Below are 17,625 nucleotides of genomic sequence, written 5' to 3' on the forward strand. Positions count from 1 at the left end.
GGTTTGACGCATTATGCATAGAACATATCGCAGGTAACAATGGCCATCGTTAATGCTCGTCGTATGATCTATCGTACCGATGTAAATCATTCAGTCGCGTTCCTTTGCGTACATATTTTTTCGTTAAACGATAAATACCTTGTTCTTTTCAGATAAAATTCTATTGGAATGGGGAAAAAATATGTACGTGAGCTTCTAGAACGTTCGTTCGGGAAGTTAAAAAAGAAAAATAATTTATTCGCACGGAAACGTCGAACGAGCGTAGTAATTAAGAAAAACCAGACAGGATGTCGCGATTTATGCTTTCCCGAAGCAATAATGCGAGACTCGCACGCATATAACGCATCTACTCGATCATGCTCATCGTGTACCATACATTACAACTTCAGAAATTCTATCAGCGTGTCAACAATGTTTCCAGTTCGATCTTTGCTTCGAGAAACTATCGAATTAATAAAAAAATCTTTTACTATCGATACTTATGTGTATATACATGGATCTTTTTTTTATTTCTTTCTTCTTTTTTCTTTTTGCGAAGTCGTAATCATTAATATTCGTGAAAGTAACACAAAGAAAAATATAAAACCACATAAAATGCGATAATAAAATACGATGATTCATTATATCGTTATGTAAACGACACAACTTCGTTTTTGAATTCGTAAAGTGATTAAATAAGTTAATTGAGAATATTAACAAAGATTCTATTGATTTATTACTATGTATCGAGGTGCGATAGGAAAGATCAACGCGATATTTAATGAGAATTTATAACAAAAGTTTTTGTCATCTATCTTCAATCTTATTTATTATCGTACCGAAAAATATCTTTTAACTTGAAAAAAAAAAAATTCGTAGGCAACGTAGAAATATGCATACGTTTCTTCCTGGTATTACAAATATTTACAATATTGATATATAAATATTTACTTATGTAAACGATACACACATACACACGCACACATTTAACTGTACAATACGTATGCATATTTTTAAATAATTCGTGAATAGTTTCGCAAGATAATATTTGACCTTTATCGTACAAGCGTAGTAATCAGAAGATGAAAGGATTTTATTGAGAAAAAGATGAAAAGATATGAGTTTAAAAGATCTTTCATTATGTGTTATGCAAAGAGAATCAAATGTAACAACAAGGTAAACGTTCTCACAAATGAAAACGTGTACACGGAAAGAGGAAGACCCATAACGCACATCGAAGTTTCCTCGTCGAGATGCATCGATTCATTAGACATTCTACGCGTTAACCTACGTCCGTCTGCTGACTGCATCCTCGTAGAAACTTCCCTACCTCCTTTCCCGTCTCTCTCTCTCTCTTTCTCTCTTTGAATACATCGGCCAACATTGAACGAATTGATAAATCGTTGGAGGATACGTGCGATTAGAAGTTCATCGGAATAATATTTTTCTCTGATAATTCTTTTTCTTCCTTTTTTTTCTTTTTCCTTTTTTTTTCTTTATTTCATTTCAATCTATCAAGTCAACGTTGTATAGGTATATACGATAGGTCGAGAGAATGGAAAGTGTCTTTACATCGAGATAAAATCGATTATAAATTGTGCAAGTCAATTTCTTATCGATCAAACATGATACAGGAAGCGAAATATTTATGTATCGTATTTTCTATAACTTTTCCAATTCTTTTACGTAGGAGATTTTAATGTTGCTTTTATTTGAACGTTGATTTAAAGACAATGAATATTTATATATGTATATATATGTATATATACAAGGTATCCGTCCGTAGATGTCCGAGCAAATATCTCATAACTGGTTGAAGTTACAAGAAAGTTTATTAAGAAAAATTTACAATGCTCTGAGTCAGCTACAAAGTGTATGTAAACACTCGTTTCTTTTTTTTCTTTTTCTTTTTTCTTTTTGTTACTTATGACCTTTTCGAGTTACGAAAGTCAACATGGGTCAATATTTTTATATTGATATCTATAATTTTTGTTTGCATATTTATATAGTAGCGATCATTTGCAATCGAAATCACATGTAATAAAAAATTGCTACTATGCATCGTTTATAAGATAATCAGCATCTTAACTATTGTTCAAGGGTAATTCATACTATACAAATATATTATTTATATATCAAGCTTTTCAATTTGTAATATTAAGAAGCAACTAATTCGATACTTAATGCTGATTATCACGTAAACGATAAATGGTAAGAATTTTTTACTAAATATGATTTTGATTGCAAATGATAATTGATATATGAATATGCAAAAAAAATATAGGTATCCATTTAAAAAGAATTATGTCGATCTTCATAACTCGAAAAGGTCATGAGTGAAAAAACAGAATTTTTAAATGTATTTTCTAACTGACTCATAGTCGTACAAATTTCTATTATTAAACTTTTTTCTAACTTCAATCAATCACGTGATATTTGCATCGACATCTATGGACGCTTATTCTCTGCGTATATGTATATATATTTGAATAAATCAGTAAATAATTATAATATTAAAAATATGTACAATGGCATATAGGATATTATATAAAACTTGAAAAGAAGGCACAGATGACTTGTTAAGCGTGATTAATTAAATCAAATAAAAGAAGAATAAAACAATGTTAGTAAGAACCTTGTAAAACAATAAAGAGCCTGCGTTTATAGACATTCTATATAATGTTTAATTAGTCGGATTTATAGTCGGTACAATTAGAACGCGCGAAGGGGTTCGATCGTTAAGCCGCCTTGTGAAACGAGATATCGATCCAATACGTAAAGTCTATCAGCTTTGACGACGGCGAATTGTAGAATAAAACAGAGATCGAAACGCATTAACTATTATGCCAGAGATTAATTGACTGTACTGTTAACGAGCTTATCGGGAGGGTATTACGTTCTAACAAAAGTTTCTTCGTGTGATTCATATATTGATTATGAACATAATTCAATCGATAAAGGTTTTATTTTAAATGCGTTTCCTTCGACAACTCTTAATTTTTAAACATTTACAGAACTCGTTTTTTTCCTTTGCTATTATTTTAAAAGAATGTTCAACGATTTATATATATATATATATTTATACAACACGACAAACGTTACTTTTTATTAACCGTAAGAGCAAATAGATCTCTTGTTACATCCTAGTCGAATGTTCATAATTGCTTGTTTTATCAACATGAGATATCTTTAAATTATGTTTTATTTAACCTTCTATAACTTTATGTAACTTTAAAGTCACACATTGATATTATCTATATTTTTTAAATCGATGCAAGCTGATGTAGTATTTTATTATTATGTCATTCCTTCAGAATAAAAATAAATGAAGACTTATATAAAATGTAATGCAAGACTATATTAATGCATACATTGTATATACGTGACTTCGAAATTATACATAAACTCTTGTTTTATAATTAACTTTATAAAAAAATTATACATTAATTGTTTTAATATATATCCAAAGATACTTTAAAATTTACATAACCATTTTCTAAAACACGGAAAGAAATTAGATTACGAAGGTTTAATAACAAATATAAAATTTTTTTTTCATTCTCTCACAGTGTTTTATATACAGAATAGACTATTAGGTATATTAAAATGTTCTATTCGTATTATTTAAAAAATTCTTATTTACTTCAAAGTAATTTAAGAAAGAATGAGTTCTATTATTCGTTAAACTTATTATGTATGAAGGATGTTCATACCTACTCAGATAATACGTACATACATACATACATATATACATATATATATATATATATGTCTTCTCTCTCTCTCTCTCTCTCTCTCTCTCTCTCTCTCTCTCTCTCTCTCTCTCTCTCTCTCTTTGTTACAAGTACGCGTGTATCGATATTCAATTACTCCCTCGTAACACGATATACCGTAGAGACGCGACATATTAGTGTCCGTATTACACGAGTCACGTGGACCGAACATAATGTTACAGAGACGCGCGTATATCACCGAGCGTTATCTCGTCACTTAAGATCTTCCAAGCTTGAGCTTGGTTTCTACGCGTCCTTCGAGATATCGTCTTTCGTTATGATATCGACTTTTCTTAACCATTCTACACTTTCTTCCTTTTCAAATCGAATCGCTCGACGATGCTTTCGCTATTCGCTTCATTTCAATTTATCTCGATATTCCTAATAAAATTTATAAATTACGTTGTAATACTTGATGATGAAATTTTGTATTATAGTATTTTGAAAAAATCTCTCGAGATGAGCTACAAAAACATGGATTAAAAATTATCGATTTCCGATAATTAATGAATTGAATTGAACACGATTTTTGTATTAAAAACTTTAAAAAATTATCAAATCAATGACACTATCTTATAGCTTCCCCGAAGTTAGAAAACTCTTGTAGAAAATATCTTTTTGAAATTTGTATTACAATGAAAATGTTTCGTACGACAAAGTTATACGTTACACTCTCTAGCGTATCTTTGCTATATGTACATAAGCTCGTAATTATATCTTTTCTTCCGACCTTCGTCTCGCAAAAATGATGTGCAGTAACAACAGCGGCTGCGTGCAATTTCTAAATTTAGAGCGGACGAGTCACAGGAAGTGATTTAAACGGGCCAAAATATAAGCGGATTTCCACGAATTTACGGAATTACAGGCCAGGCAACGGGAAGATTGTCGCATCGTAAAATTTCGTTGTTCTTTCGAAAGAGCGATGCTTTTCTTAAAATAAATTCTGACGTAGCGACATGTAACAAAATAAATAAATAGAGAGAGAAAAAGAGAGAGGAGGGGAAGGAGAAAATGAAAAAAAGAGAAAGAGAGAGGCAAGCAGATGAACGTCGTCAGAAATCCAGAAATGTTAAACGTAGGATTTCAGAAAGAGAGAGAGAGAGAGAGAAGAAAATGAAAAAACAGAGAGAGACAAACAGATGAATGTCGTCAAAAGTCCAGAAATTTTAAACATAAGATTTCAGAGAGAGAGAGAGAGAGAGAGAGAAAGGGATAAAGGAAACTTATCACTGTTTATCTAAATGATATGCACTGCGAATGTTAACCCTGGATTGCGTAAACGCATGTTTGACGCATGACACGAACACCGACGATTCCACTTCCTGCCATGATTCCGTCTCCTTCGATCCAACCGACGCCGTAGTTATTTTTTTCTTTCATTTCCGTCTAAATGGAATGCGTTATCGCTAATGAAAAAGGAACTAAATGATTACAGTAAGGATAAAACAGTGGAATTTTTAACCCAACTTGAGTATATATATAGAAATAAAAAGAAAAAATGGAGGAAAAGAATAAGTTCAGCCTTTTAAAATTTAAGGACAAATATTTTTCTCTTTATATATTAAAATTGTATAGAGTATAAAGTATATATATATATATATATAAAACGATTAAACATGCAAAATTAAATAAATCGAAAAGAAACGATCTGAAAAAAAAAGATCTATGGCAAAGGTTAAATAAAATATAAGGATAAAATAGGAGGAAGGAAATGTACGGTTAGATAGGATAGGAGGAAATTTATTGTTTTCGTCAAAAGGAAGAATGTTTGCGAAAGAAATAAAAAGATTATAAATAGACGAACGAATTCAATGGACAGTCGTTGTTGGCTGAGGACGACCGTAAGGCGGCGGCAGGGCCGTTAAAACGCGAAAAGCGATTTCGTTACGGCCTGGCCGCGAACCGGTAACGCAGCATCGACAAATAATATGTCGTACGTATACACACACACATATATATATGTATATATATATATAATATATGCGTGTGTGTACTTATATATACGAACATATGTGCGTGTGGGCCTCGACAAATAACCGCTGGCTATTCTTAGCTCTTTATCGTGTTAAATTTGCTTTGCGTATCAGTTACGCTGTCTCCTTCTCTCTCTCTCTCTCTCTCTCTCTCTCTCTCTCTCTCTCTCTTTCTCTCTTTTCTCTTTCTCGAAGATTCTCTTTTTTTCGAAGACTTATTTATACGACTCGTTTATATTCGTAGAAGAGCACCAGTTTTTTATCAATTTTATTATATTTTTTGTTTCTTTCCTTTTTTTCATTTTGTCTTCCTTTCTGTTTTTTCTTTTTTTTTGTTGTTGTTGTAATACTGACTGAAAAATAGTAAGTATTATTAAAATGTACTTCGGAAATTGGCCGAAATTTTTCAAATATTATAATTCTCTTTCTTTCCTTTCTTTTGTGTTTTTTTCTTCTTCTTTATTTGGTTTTGTTTATTCTTTATTTTCTTTTTGTTTTCCTCCTTTTCTTTATCTTATTTCGAAACAAATGTAAACTTGAAAGATTTTATTGCTTTTAACGCTTTTATGCTTTTTCGCGTACTCGCGATATTATCGCGAGACGAACGCCCACGTTCGGCTCGTGCGATTTCGTGCAAATATTTGTCGTTAGTACTGAGTCTCGCGCCAAACATCTTGTTTATCTCGATTGTTTTCTAGCATGTGCATATACGTATATATATGAATACGATTTATTTGCTTCGAGTGAATTCCGTCAATCCCGTCGCATCTTCGAAAGCGTTACTCTAGAAAGCAAACAAATCGTGTTAGTCCAAAAACAAGTACGAAAAGAATGTTAAAAGTATTGAATCTAATTATTTGTCTATGACATATTTTTTCCTTTTTTTTTCTTTTTTTGTAGAATTTTCTAAAATCACAGAGATGTTATCAAGAAATGTCACGACGTTGAAATAAAAAAGAGAAGAAAAGAAATACTAGAACAATGGCGTTCTTTCGCAAACATAGGCGTGGACACAACGTTTACATCACGTAGATATTATTTCCATCGGAAAGAATTAAGAATTAATTATGATTTCGAGTTTGCGATTCCTTTGTTGTACATCTTGTGCACCTTTACAGACAAATTCTTAAAACGATAATATCGTATTTAACTTATTCTTAAAACAAAAATATCGTATTTAACTTATTAACTAAATTTCATTTTTATTTTCTCTCACATTTTCTTTCTTTACTCGGTAACCCTATTAAAAGAATAGAATCGATAAAATCGAGTATCCTATACGAATAAAAATTGATGTACTTTTCTTATTTACGTAAAAATCTAATTCCTACAATCCAAACGTACAATCATCTGACGATACGTACTTTAATTTTTGTTATAAAGTTTCTAAGGAAGGAAACTTCATTGAAATACCGTGGATTCCAATAGATGTACATATGTACCGTTGCGTAAGTTTCTGACAAAAAGAAAAAAGTACAAAAAAAAAAAGAAATGAAAAAAGGAGTAGTAAAGAGAAGACATATTTTTTCATACGTATATACTTACAATGTATCGCATGACGTAAGCGTAAATTTATCGAGATCCAAGATACACTTCTTTCCTTCTCGCTTTGCACGTGTGTGTGCGTGTACGTGTACGTAAGTGGAGTGAAGGTATTCGCGAGCAAAGAAAAAGACTTTGCTCGGAAGTGATTCACGATAAGTATGAGCGAGAAAAAGTGTGACTTTGTTCGTCCATTCGTAAGATTTATTTTTGTCAAAACTCCTTTTTCTCAAACTCATTCGAACAGAAAATAATAAACATATTCTCTTTTATGATAATCACAAGTAATTGTGGTTTTTATCATACACGTTGCAAGGATCATTGACTAATAATTAACCTGTTATATGAATATGTACCTATAAGAAATATTCTTGATTTTAATTAGTACGTTTTCATCATTTTCTTCCACATTAAAAAGTATCGATCGAAGACAATCGCCCCATTATATCATGATTAAAAAATTCTAATCATCGCACACAGAAATACACAAATATAATGACTTGTTTAATTATATTCATTATGAGAATTATTGCCTAGTTATAAACCAATCATACAAGTAGAAAATGTATTTGTAATTTTAATTAGCACGCTTTGATCATTTCCTTATTCATTAAGAAACATCGATAGAAGGCATTCATCCCATTGGTTGAATATTAAAAAAGTATTAACTGTATAGATGCATAAAAATAATGATTTTTTAAATCCATTACTCATTAAAACAATAAATGTCTAAATGATAAACCAGTCATACATTTATAAAATGTATTCGCTATTTTAATTAATACGTTTGATATAATTATTCACTAAAGAAATATCGATTAAAGATATTCATCTGATAACTTCAAGATTAAAAGAATTTTAATTCTCAATTATCACACAGATATATAAGATATGACTTTTTCTAATTACATTCATTATAAAAATTATTACCTAGTTATAAACCAGTCATACATTTATAAAATATATTTGTAGTTTTAATTAGCACGTTTTTATGATTTCCTTATTCATTAAAAAACATTGATAGAAGACATTCATCTCATTACTTCAATATTAAACAAATATTAACTCTACACGCAGAGACACACAGAAGTAAAGATTTTTTAAATTATAATATATTCATTAAATCTTCCATTGTCTAATAGTAAAATTTACAGTGCATTTATAAAATTTATTTATGAAGTTAATTAGTACGATTTAATTACTCATTAAAAAAAAAACCGATCGAAGACATTCATTTCGTTACTTCAAGTTTTACAATATATCAATTTTATCCTCAAGTATAATTACATAATAACATAATAAGAAACATACAAAATATATTTCTAAAGATAATACATATATATATATATATATATATATATATATATATATATTGGTTCCTATAAACGTCCTCCACGTTGATCCTACGCGTCGAATAAATCCATGTCTCGTGACTTTCACCTCCTCGTAATTAAATCGGAGTTAGAAACGAGTGAGCTGAGGAAAGTTATATCTATACTCAAGTTGGTGAATGACACCATGCATCATGGATGGAAGACGTCTTTATTGTGGCGAAGTCGTTACGGCCTAGCCCGTCGTGTCGCCTACGTAGTTCAAGCTAGTACTTACGTAACTTGCAACAGGTGTGTATGTGTGCACCTCACTATTCTCTCTCTCTCTCTCTCTTTCTTTCTTTCTTTCTCTTTCTATCTCTCTCCATGTGCGTTTGTCTCCTCAACGAGAAGCACGTGTCGTCGCACCTCTTCCAGTTCTCTTGGTTTTATAGACATTGCGAACTCGACCACGATAAGCTTTTCAAAAAAGCTTTTGATCGATCGCTGATCAATTAATGAATTTATCATCCCACGAAATCTTCAGATTCGTCGAATATCTACTTAATATTCATATTCCATTATATATTTATATCAATAATAATATAAATATTCGATTAACATTCTTAATTTTCCAACGATCGAAATTTCTCATATTGCTTACAACGAAAAATAGGCAATACGGAAATTATAAAAAATGTTGAAATTTCAAGATTTCTATGAAATTCCTTGAAAAAAAAAGATTCGAAATTTTTTTCTTCGTGAAATATCTCGAGAACGATAAAAATTCTCTTAAAAAAAGAATTTTAAACGAAATTTGCATCGTTTCGTTGTATCTATTAAACTGTGTAAAAGAAATTTTCAAAAAATCAATGATCTTCGAGTTATTCTTTCCTACAGTTACCATTACTTCAAAAAGTATTTTTTTTATTTTATATTGAAATATTTCTGAATATCTTCTTTTTGTAAATTTGATTTATCTGTTGAATTTTCTTTTTTTTTCGATTAAATAAACCAACTATTATCAAATTTGAACTCTATTTTAGTAGTTTTCTTTAACGATGTAGTTTCAAGATGCAATGTTTAAATAAGCATATACTCGTTTAAACGTCTTCTTTCATCATTATATATAGTTTTAAAGGAAACTTCAAAGGAAAATTTGGAACAAGAGTGCAAGAAACTCTATTCCGTCCAAAATATCATCAGAATATTTCAAAACTTGGTTTAGCCAAATATATCTACCGAATATTGACAGCAAAAGCATACTACTACTCATTTTAATGGTGCATTGCAAATGGTCGAGACACTATTGAAATCAGTTAAATCAGTTGATTTTAGATCATTAATCATTCTAAAGAAAACAAGGGATATAAATCGATCTTTAGATACATATGGTTTATGGATATGGAAATATTTTGTGCTGACATTTTCAAATAATATAATTCTTTTAGATAAAAATATCAATTTGTATTTATACAATGTAATAATTAAATTGCAATCATTAATCAATAAACAGTTTTCTTCGGTCAGATTTAAAAATCTTTTCCAATATATTTGGTTTTAAAAAAGATACTTATAAATGCATTCCAACGAATTTCAAAATCCTGTAGATTTTTGATCACTTTTTTAAGAAACGATGGGTTTTATACGATGTGCATCTGCTGTCTGACGAATGTCCTTGTTTCAAATATAAGAAATATTATTATTGTATTAATTACAAAACATTATCATTGTTTTCGTCACTTGCTACTTACATAACTCGCTTTATATATATGTAAAAATATATAAAATGAGAATGCAAATACTTAATTAAAATACTTAATGCGAATGCATAATTAAATTTAATATTAATAATATTCATGTAAATGAACTTGAAATAAATGTAAATTATTCAAGTATTACATCCAGTTAAAAAAAAAAAAACTTATAAAATGGACTTCAAATTTGTTAATAATTGATTTATTTAATTGAAAATAAAAAAAATGTTAATACACAGGTCATTGACATTTATGGAAAAAGTGTATCTAAAGATATTTTAATATATATATTAAATCAAATTTTTTAAAAAAGTGTTAATAGGACAGCTCTAACTCGAAAATCATTGATTTTTATCAAAATTTTTTACGCAGTTTAGTAGGCACTATGAAACGATGCAACTGTTTAATTTTCTTTTTGAAAATATTTTATGAAAAAGAAAATTTAACATTTTTTCAAAGAATGATTTCAACCTTTAAAATTATGGTATGAACAAAAAATAGGGTTGTATTATGGACGATATACTTTTACCTAAAGTTTTAAAATTCTTTGGACTTCCGGATTATTAGATATATTTTAATTTATTAATTATTAATAATAATTTTTTACGATATTACTATGATAACTATTAACGATATTTATACGATATAAATATGAAAATAAATTACAAAGAATGAAGTATTATATATCTAAAGTAATATCATTTTTAATAAATGTTACATGAAATATTTTGGATATCAGTCGTTAACAAAAGAGATGAATTCGTAAAGAGAAATGAAATATTTTACAATTCGAACTATCCGAAGAATTTTTCTTTGATGTTAAACGTCTTAACAATTTTTTCTATATTTATCCGTAACGATTCATCCAGCAAAATTGCAACTGAAAGATTCATCGACGGATTCAACTTCTTCTTCTCATCTATAACAATAGAAACCAGTTACGAGATGCCTTTTATAGAGCAATAAACGGCGCATAAATTACGATAAAAGAGTTCTTCCAGTTTTTCAAAGGAGTCCAACAACAACGACGGATCAACAGCATCTTTTCGCATCGGCGCGGAGGGACAAAACTTTCACGTCCTTATACGCAACCGACATCCTGTCCGCCATAACGACCTAGCTCGGGAAAATGTCAACGAAAATGTCGATGTTAGAAAGGCTAATCTCTCTCTCTCTCTCTCTCTCTCTCTCTCTCTCTCTCTCTCTCTCTCTCTCTCTCTCTCTCTGTGTTTTTCTTTTATTCTTTCATTCTTTTAAATCTCTCAGAAGAAAGATAAAAAAAGAATAACATGAGATAAGAATCCTAACAACTCAAAAATAATCCCACATGTTAAACTTTAAGAAAATTAAATCGATATTTCTATTAAAAATTTCCACTAATTAGATTCTTGAATGTTTCTTTGTTACACGTTTGTTAGCATTGTCGTTATCGATCTAATATGACTTTCAACGAAATCCACAATCGCGTCATACGTAATTTTAAATGGCGAGACTGCAATCTATAATTTGCGATTCTAATCAATAGATCGGGTCAATTAGAATCAACAAAACGATGAAGGTTAAAAAAAAAGTGAACAAATCAATTGTAAGAAGAGAAATAAAATCGAAATGTAACGAGCACTCTTGCTCGTTTTCTTTTCTATTTTTTCTTCTTTTTCTTTTTGTTTTTTTTTTTGTTTTTATTTCTTTACTCGAAGCGTTCTCCTGGAGTCGCAATTTGCAAGAATTTACGAGAAAATTCGTGACACGTAAAATTTACGAGCCGAACGTATCACGATTTATTGGACTGCGTGAAGGTAACGTAAAAATACGTTCTCATATTTTTGTATTTCAATGTTATTATTACGATATTATGTTTTAGAAAGAGTGAGAAAGAGAGAGAGAGAGAGAGAGAGAGAGAGAGAGAGAGAGAGAGAGAGAGAGAGAGAAGAATTGTTAGTAACTTTTTAACCGAGGAAAAGAAGTTCACAAAAAATACACTTTTCTTTTTCGTGATAGAAATGAACCTGTTTTATTTCTTATTAAGAAATTTTTCATCATAACTCTAATATTATACTTTTCGATTTTCATTAATTTATCTAAACATTCTTATCTTCATACGTATAATTTTATTTTTCATTGAAATTAATTTCATATATATTATACGTTAACCGATCAAAAATGTTCTCTGTTAACACGTTAATAAAGACAGATGGCAACAAAATGATGATTCACGTAAATGAACGTGGCCTCGTGACAAGTATACTACTCTAACAGGAACATACGAGTTATTTTATACATGAGATTATAACGTTTTTACATATAGAAAGATAGATACAGAGAGTAAGAGAGAGAGAGAGAGAGAGAGAGAGAGATAGTAGTATATTGCGTTAACGAAAGGCACGTAGATCCTGCAAAATTACTGCGATGTTGAATTCCTTATGAATTCTTTTTATTTTTTGTACACGACCGATCGCGAACGACACGTCTGCGATTACGAAGGCGATATAAAAGCATGACGGAAAGGATAAAAACGATGGAGGTCTTTTTTCTTGGATATTAATAGCTCCATTGGAGTTCCTCGTGCCTTTTAACGATGAATTATTAATGCAATTATGAGAATCGTTGGATATACGTCATAGAACGAGGATCGGATCGATCTTTGATTAATTGCATTCAATGTTCTCGCCTTACGTATGTGTATATATAATACATATTTGTAAATGGCATATGAACGTAAAAAAGAAAAAAATATTTCAGTATAGTCCTTATTTGTTGGGATTATGGAAATTATTAATTTTTCGATTTGATTTAGAACCAAATTTTGTTGATTTTATTCATATTAGATCTCGTTTATTAAACCAGACAACTGTTTAATAATCAATATAATTTATTCTTTCGTATATGTCTACACGGTGAAATATTTAAATATTAACACTGAAGGATCCTTGTAGATCTTGTAGATATTATAGATATTACGAATAAGAATAATTTATAAGAAACATATCACTGACGAAAATTTGTTAAAAACTTCACCTAATAGATATTACTTCAAAAAATTGAATTGAAATAAAAATCTATTAGAATCAATGCGTCATATATAATAATAACACTATTCGACACAACTTTGCGAAATCATGATAAATTTTATCGATGAATTAATACCATTGATAAATTCAAAATTCGTATAAAATGAATAATTTCTGTTCATTCATATAACGGGGAAAAAAAAGTGTTAGGTCTTATTATCCAATAAATTAATATGTGTCCTGCATAGATGATAAAAAGGTCAGAGGAGATATTTGAGGAGCGGGTCGATTTTTCTTTTGGCAGGTGAGCGGGAGGGAGGCGCTGCTGACCGGTGGCGGCGGCGGCCATGCGCCCTGGCCCGCTAATACAGCCGAGCCGCCGCAGGCCTCCCCGTCGCCAGCATCAGGTGCCCCATCGGCTGCACCGAATCTCCCAACATCAACAACAACACCGACATCAACATCATCGACAACATCCTCGATCTTGTTCATGTCACCAGGACGAACAGCAACAACAACAACAACAACAACAACAACAGCAACAGCAGCAAGAAGAGCAACATCATCCTCATCATTATCATCATCATTATCATTATTATTATTATCATCGTAATCATCATCGTCAACAGGAACGTCAACGTGCAGGTGGACGAAGAAGAGATTTCCAAAGAGGACATTTATTATCTTCGAGAAAAAGTCTTTTCGTTCTTCTGTTGTTGGCAAGCAGCCCTTTGGTCCTTGGCTTGGCTGAACCATCGTCTACACTCGAATGGCAAAGAAGGACAAGTTACACTTCCTACTCCCCTTCTTCCTCACAATCCGACGGATCCTCGAAGCAGGCCTTCGATAGGAATGCCATCGATAGAAACATCATTAGCTCTGCCTCCCAAACGAAAATGCCGCTGAACAAGTCACATAATCTAACGATCGGATACCTCACAGCTATCAAGGGTGGCCTCAAGGATCGACAGGGACTCGCCATTTCTGGTGCTTTGTCTATGGCACTCGACGAGGTAACTTTGTTTCTTTTCTTTCTATTTTGACTTAATTATTTTAAGAATTTATCCAGTTGATCAATTGTTTTCTTTCTTTTCTTTTCTCTTTTCTTTCTTTCTTTTTTTTTTTTTATTTCATCGTTTTATTTCCAACGAATTTGTTGAAGGACTTTTCACACAAATCGCATACGATATTTGAAACATTTAATCTCCTATTAACCCTTATCACATGTTTTATTATTTTTGTTGTTGGTATTTTGTTATCAATGTTTTTTTTTAACTCTTTTCTTCTTTTTTAAAGAAATTTAATGACAAACTATATTATAAATATTAATACGTTGTAATCTCGGTTACAAGTATTTAAGATTTAGTAAGAGATTAGAATAATCTCTATCTAAAATTGAGTAGTTATATAAAATAACTCATAAATAACGTATAAATGTGAAACAAGTATATGAATCGAATTTGCCAAAAAGATCGAAGCAAACTCTCTTTCTTTTCGATATATCGGACCGGTCAAATGTTCTTTTCGATCGTTCGAAAGAGCAGCACGTAGTACCGATGTGTGGTGGGCTCGACGGTGGGCTCCAGGAGGTTCGATAATTCATTCGAGGAGATCGGTGCGTTCGCGGTGACCGTGAGATCGTTTTCGCCGTCTCGTTCGCCGAATCAGAGTGGGAAGAGGAGAAAGGTAGTAATACTCTCTCTCTCTCTCACACACACACACACACACGCACACGCACGCACACTCTGTCTTTCTTCTTCTTCTAAAAGGAACAGCAGCAACAGCAGGAGTAAAGTAACTCGACCGATTCCACATCTTTCTCTCTCTTTTTCTTACTTTCTTCTTTTAGTTTCTCTTCGCGAAAGAAAAGAAAGAAGGAGAAAGAGAAAGAGAGAGAGAAAAAAGAGAGAGAGAGAGACTCCTTCGTCGCTTGGGTTTAAAAATACAAGACTGGCATTATTTGCCGGTCCGCCCACGCGAGCACCAACGAAACTGCACTCACGGCCAACCGTGAGAAGAATTCGTTCGCGATCGAGAACGCCTCTTCCTTCTTTTTCCTTCGTCTTTTTTTTCTTTTTTCTTTTTTTTCCTCCTTCTTTCGTTCTCCCCCTCCTCCCACTCGTTTTATCCCAAACTCGACTTCGAGAAGATCTCTTTGCAAGCTGCGGTATGCATCCGTTTGTCTTTCCTCTTTCTCTCTTTTTCCTTCTTATTCATGTGATACATGATTGTGAGTATGTATCTCTATGTGTGTATGTTTGTATGCACGTAAAAAGGAGACAGAGAAAGAGAGAGAGAGAGCGAGAGAGAAACAGAAGGAGAAGTTACGAGCTGGGAATGCCCGAAATGAACCGATCGTATCGCGGTCCGAGCTGTAGCCACCACCCTGGCGCGAAAATAAAACGCCGTTATGTCAAAGATTAATCGGCCATCCGCCAGTAATTACCAGCCGCGAACCGTATCCACCCCATTTCGCGGCTCGAGATCATCGCGGTGTATTCTGCTATCGATTTTTCTTATTAATTTCAAAGAGCTCGATCTCGTTCGTTCGTTCTTTCGCACCTTGGCCTTTCTTTCTCTCCCTTCGTGTCGAGAGAAACGTCTTATCTACGGTTCTTTCTTTTTGGTTTTTAATTTTTTTCCCGTTTTCTGTACTTCATTTTGTTTCTCTCTTTTTTTCCTTCCCTTGCTTCGATCTCAATTCGAAATTCGTGAGATCCTCGGAAATTCGTGAATTTCATTTAAAAATTTGCCTCGAACTCAACTCGAAATCCGTGAGATCTTGAAATTCGTGAATTTCGATTAAAAGAGGAAGAAAAAAGAATTAATTACTATATTTTCTGTGTTAAGTTATTAATTAATTGGAAAAGTACGTAAGAAAGAGAAAATTAGGACGAACGATTATTATTCATTCTTGTTAACTTTTAAATGCACGTAGTTTGCAAATGTTTAATATAATTTAATCAACGTTTAGTACAATTTAATATACATTATAACATATGTAAAACTATATAGTTCTCGATTAAATTCTTGTAAAAAAGAATTTCTAAAAAAATTAAATTATCGAGATAATTCAAATCATATAATACACTTCGTATAGATATATTTTAGAAAATAATTGAAACTTTATTCGAGCAAAATCAATTCCTGATAATTAATACGATCGTTCTCGATCTTTCGTAAATACTCTTCGTTGAATATTTGTATTAAACCGTTATATAACCATCTTCGATTATCGTCGATCCGGAAGGAAAAATTTCGCTGACACATAAATGTCGACAATTGAAAACTTTAAAAAGAATGACTAGGAGTTCTTCGGAGTTCGCAGGAAAGGCGCGCAGGAAAGGCGCGCAGGAAACGACTCGCGGCCGTTTATTTATACACCTCGATATGTCACGCAAGAGTAAGCATCGCGATCGCAATGTCGACTCCTGGCGTTGCTGCCGTAAGCAGAACGACACTTACTTGGGCGACTTATAACGCGGCCTTTATCCGTCATATACCTACCATATCGTAATAAGCGTTCTCGTGGTTGGTGGTCGCGAGAACGCGTTTCTACCAGCGTGCAGGTGCACCTTGTACGGTTTATCCTCGTCATTGCGTCGGGTGAATGAAAAAAAGTGCGGAATTTACCGCGTAAACTGGAGCATACGTGGGAGATAGAGTGAGATCGGTAAATGGAACGTATCGATCCAAGAGAGAGCAGTCACGTGCGTAAAATCGATGATAAAGATCGTGAGATCGTTCGAGGCGTCATTTGTCAATTGATCGACATTAGAAATGGAAGGAAAGAAATCGTTGGAGCGATCGTTCGTATTTTTATATTATTTTTTTCTATCGGAACTTAATTAATTTTTTTTTCTTTTTTTCTTCTTTTTTTTATGATTTAGCAGAATAGAATGAATATGTTGTAAAATAACTTTCATCGTCCTTGAAATTCGACATTTCGTTTCGCGTTACCTTTCAAAATTGGACGCCCTTGGTCCATTCGAAAAGTAACCGATTGATAAAATTGCATATGTTCTTCTACATGTATACTTTCTTTCCATTCCTTATATGTAACGTTAAAATTATTCATTGCATCCGGAAAGAGTAATAATTAAATACTTTCAGAAATCCGCGAATGAAATCATTCAGATCGAGGATCGGAGAAAATATGTAGCTCCATTTTAATGCGTTATTTATCGATCGATGTACATTTAATCGCAAAGAAAGAATGTATTTTTCAAAAATTATATAAAAAATTTCATGTGATATTAAATTTGATAAATTTATGATAACAA

At 31.9% G+C, this 17,625-nt stretch overlaps 1 protein-coding gene across 5 annotated transcripts in view; it reads left to right on the top strand.

Annotated features, from left to right (window-relative positions):
• Positions 1-17,625, top strand: part of LOC127063917 (receptor-type guanylate cyclase Gyc76C-like) — a 73,159-nt gene that overhangs the window by 25,390 nt on the left and 30,144 nt on the right. For 3 of the 5 annotated variants that reach the window (XM_050994240.1, XM_050994269.1, XM_050994258.1), the window contains one exon: positions 13,647-14,355. The exons of 1 other annotated variant lie outside the window; for it this stretch is intronic. In XM_050994240.1, coding sequence (XP_050850197.1) covers positions 13,690-14,355 — 666 coding nt within the window. In that variant the 5' untranslated portion in view covers positions 13,647-13,689. Of the gene's footprint in view, positions 1-13,623; positions 14,356-17,625 lie in introns of all 5 variants that reach the window. One more of the 5 variants, XM_050994248.1, reaches the window with a different exon arrangement.

This window comes from Vespula vulgaris, chromosome 1, assembly GCF_905475345.1.
Source record: "Vespula vulgaris chromosome 1, iyVesVulg1.1, whole genome shotgun sequence".
Classification (NCBI taxonomy): Eukaryota; Metazoa; Arthropoda; class Insecta; order Hymenoptera; family Vespidae; genus Vespula; species Vespula vulgaris.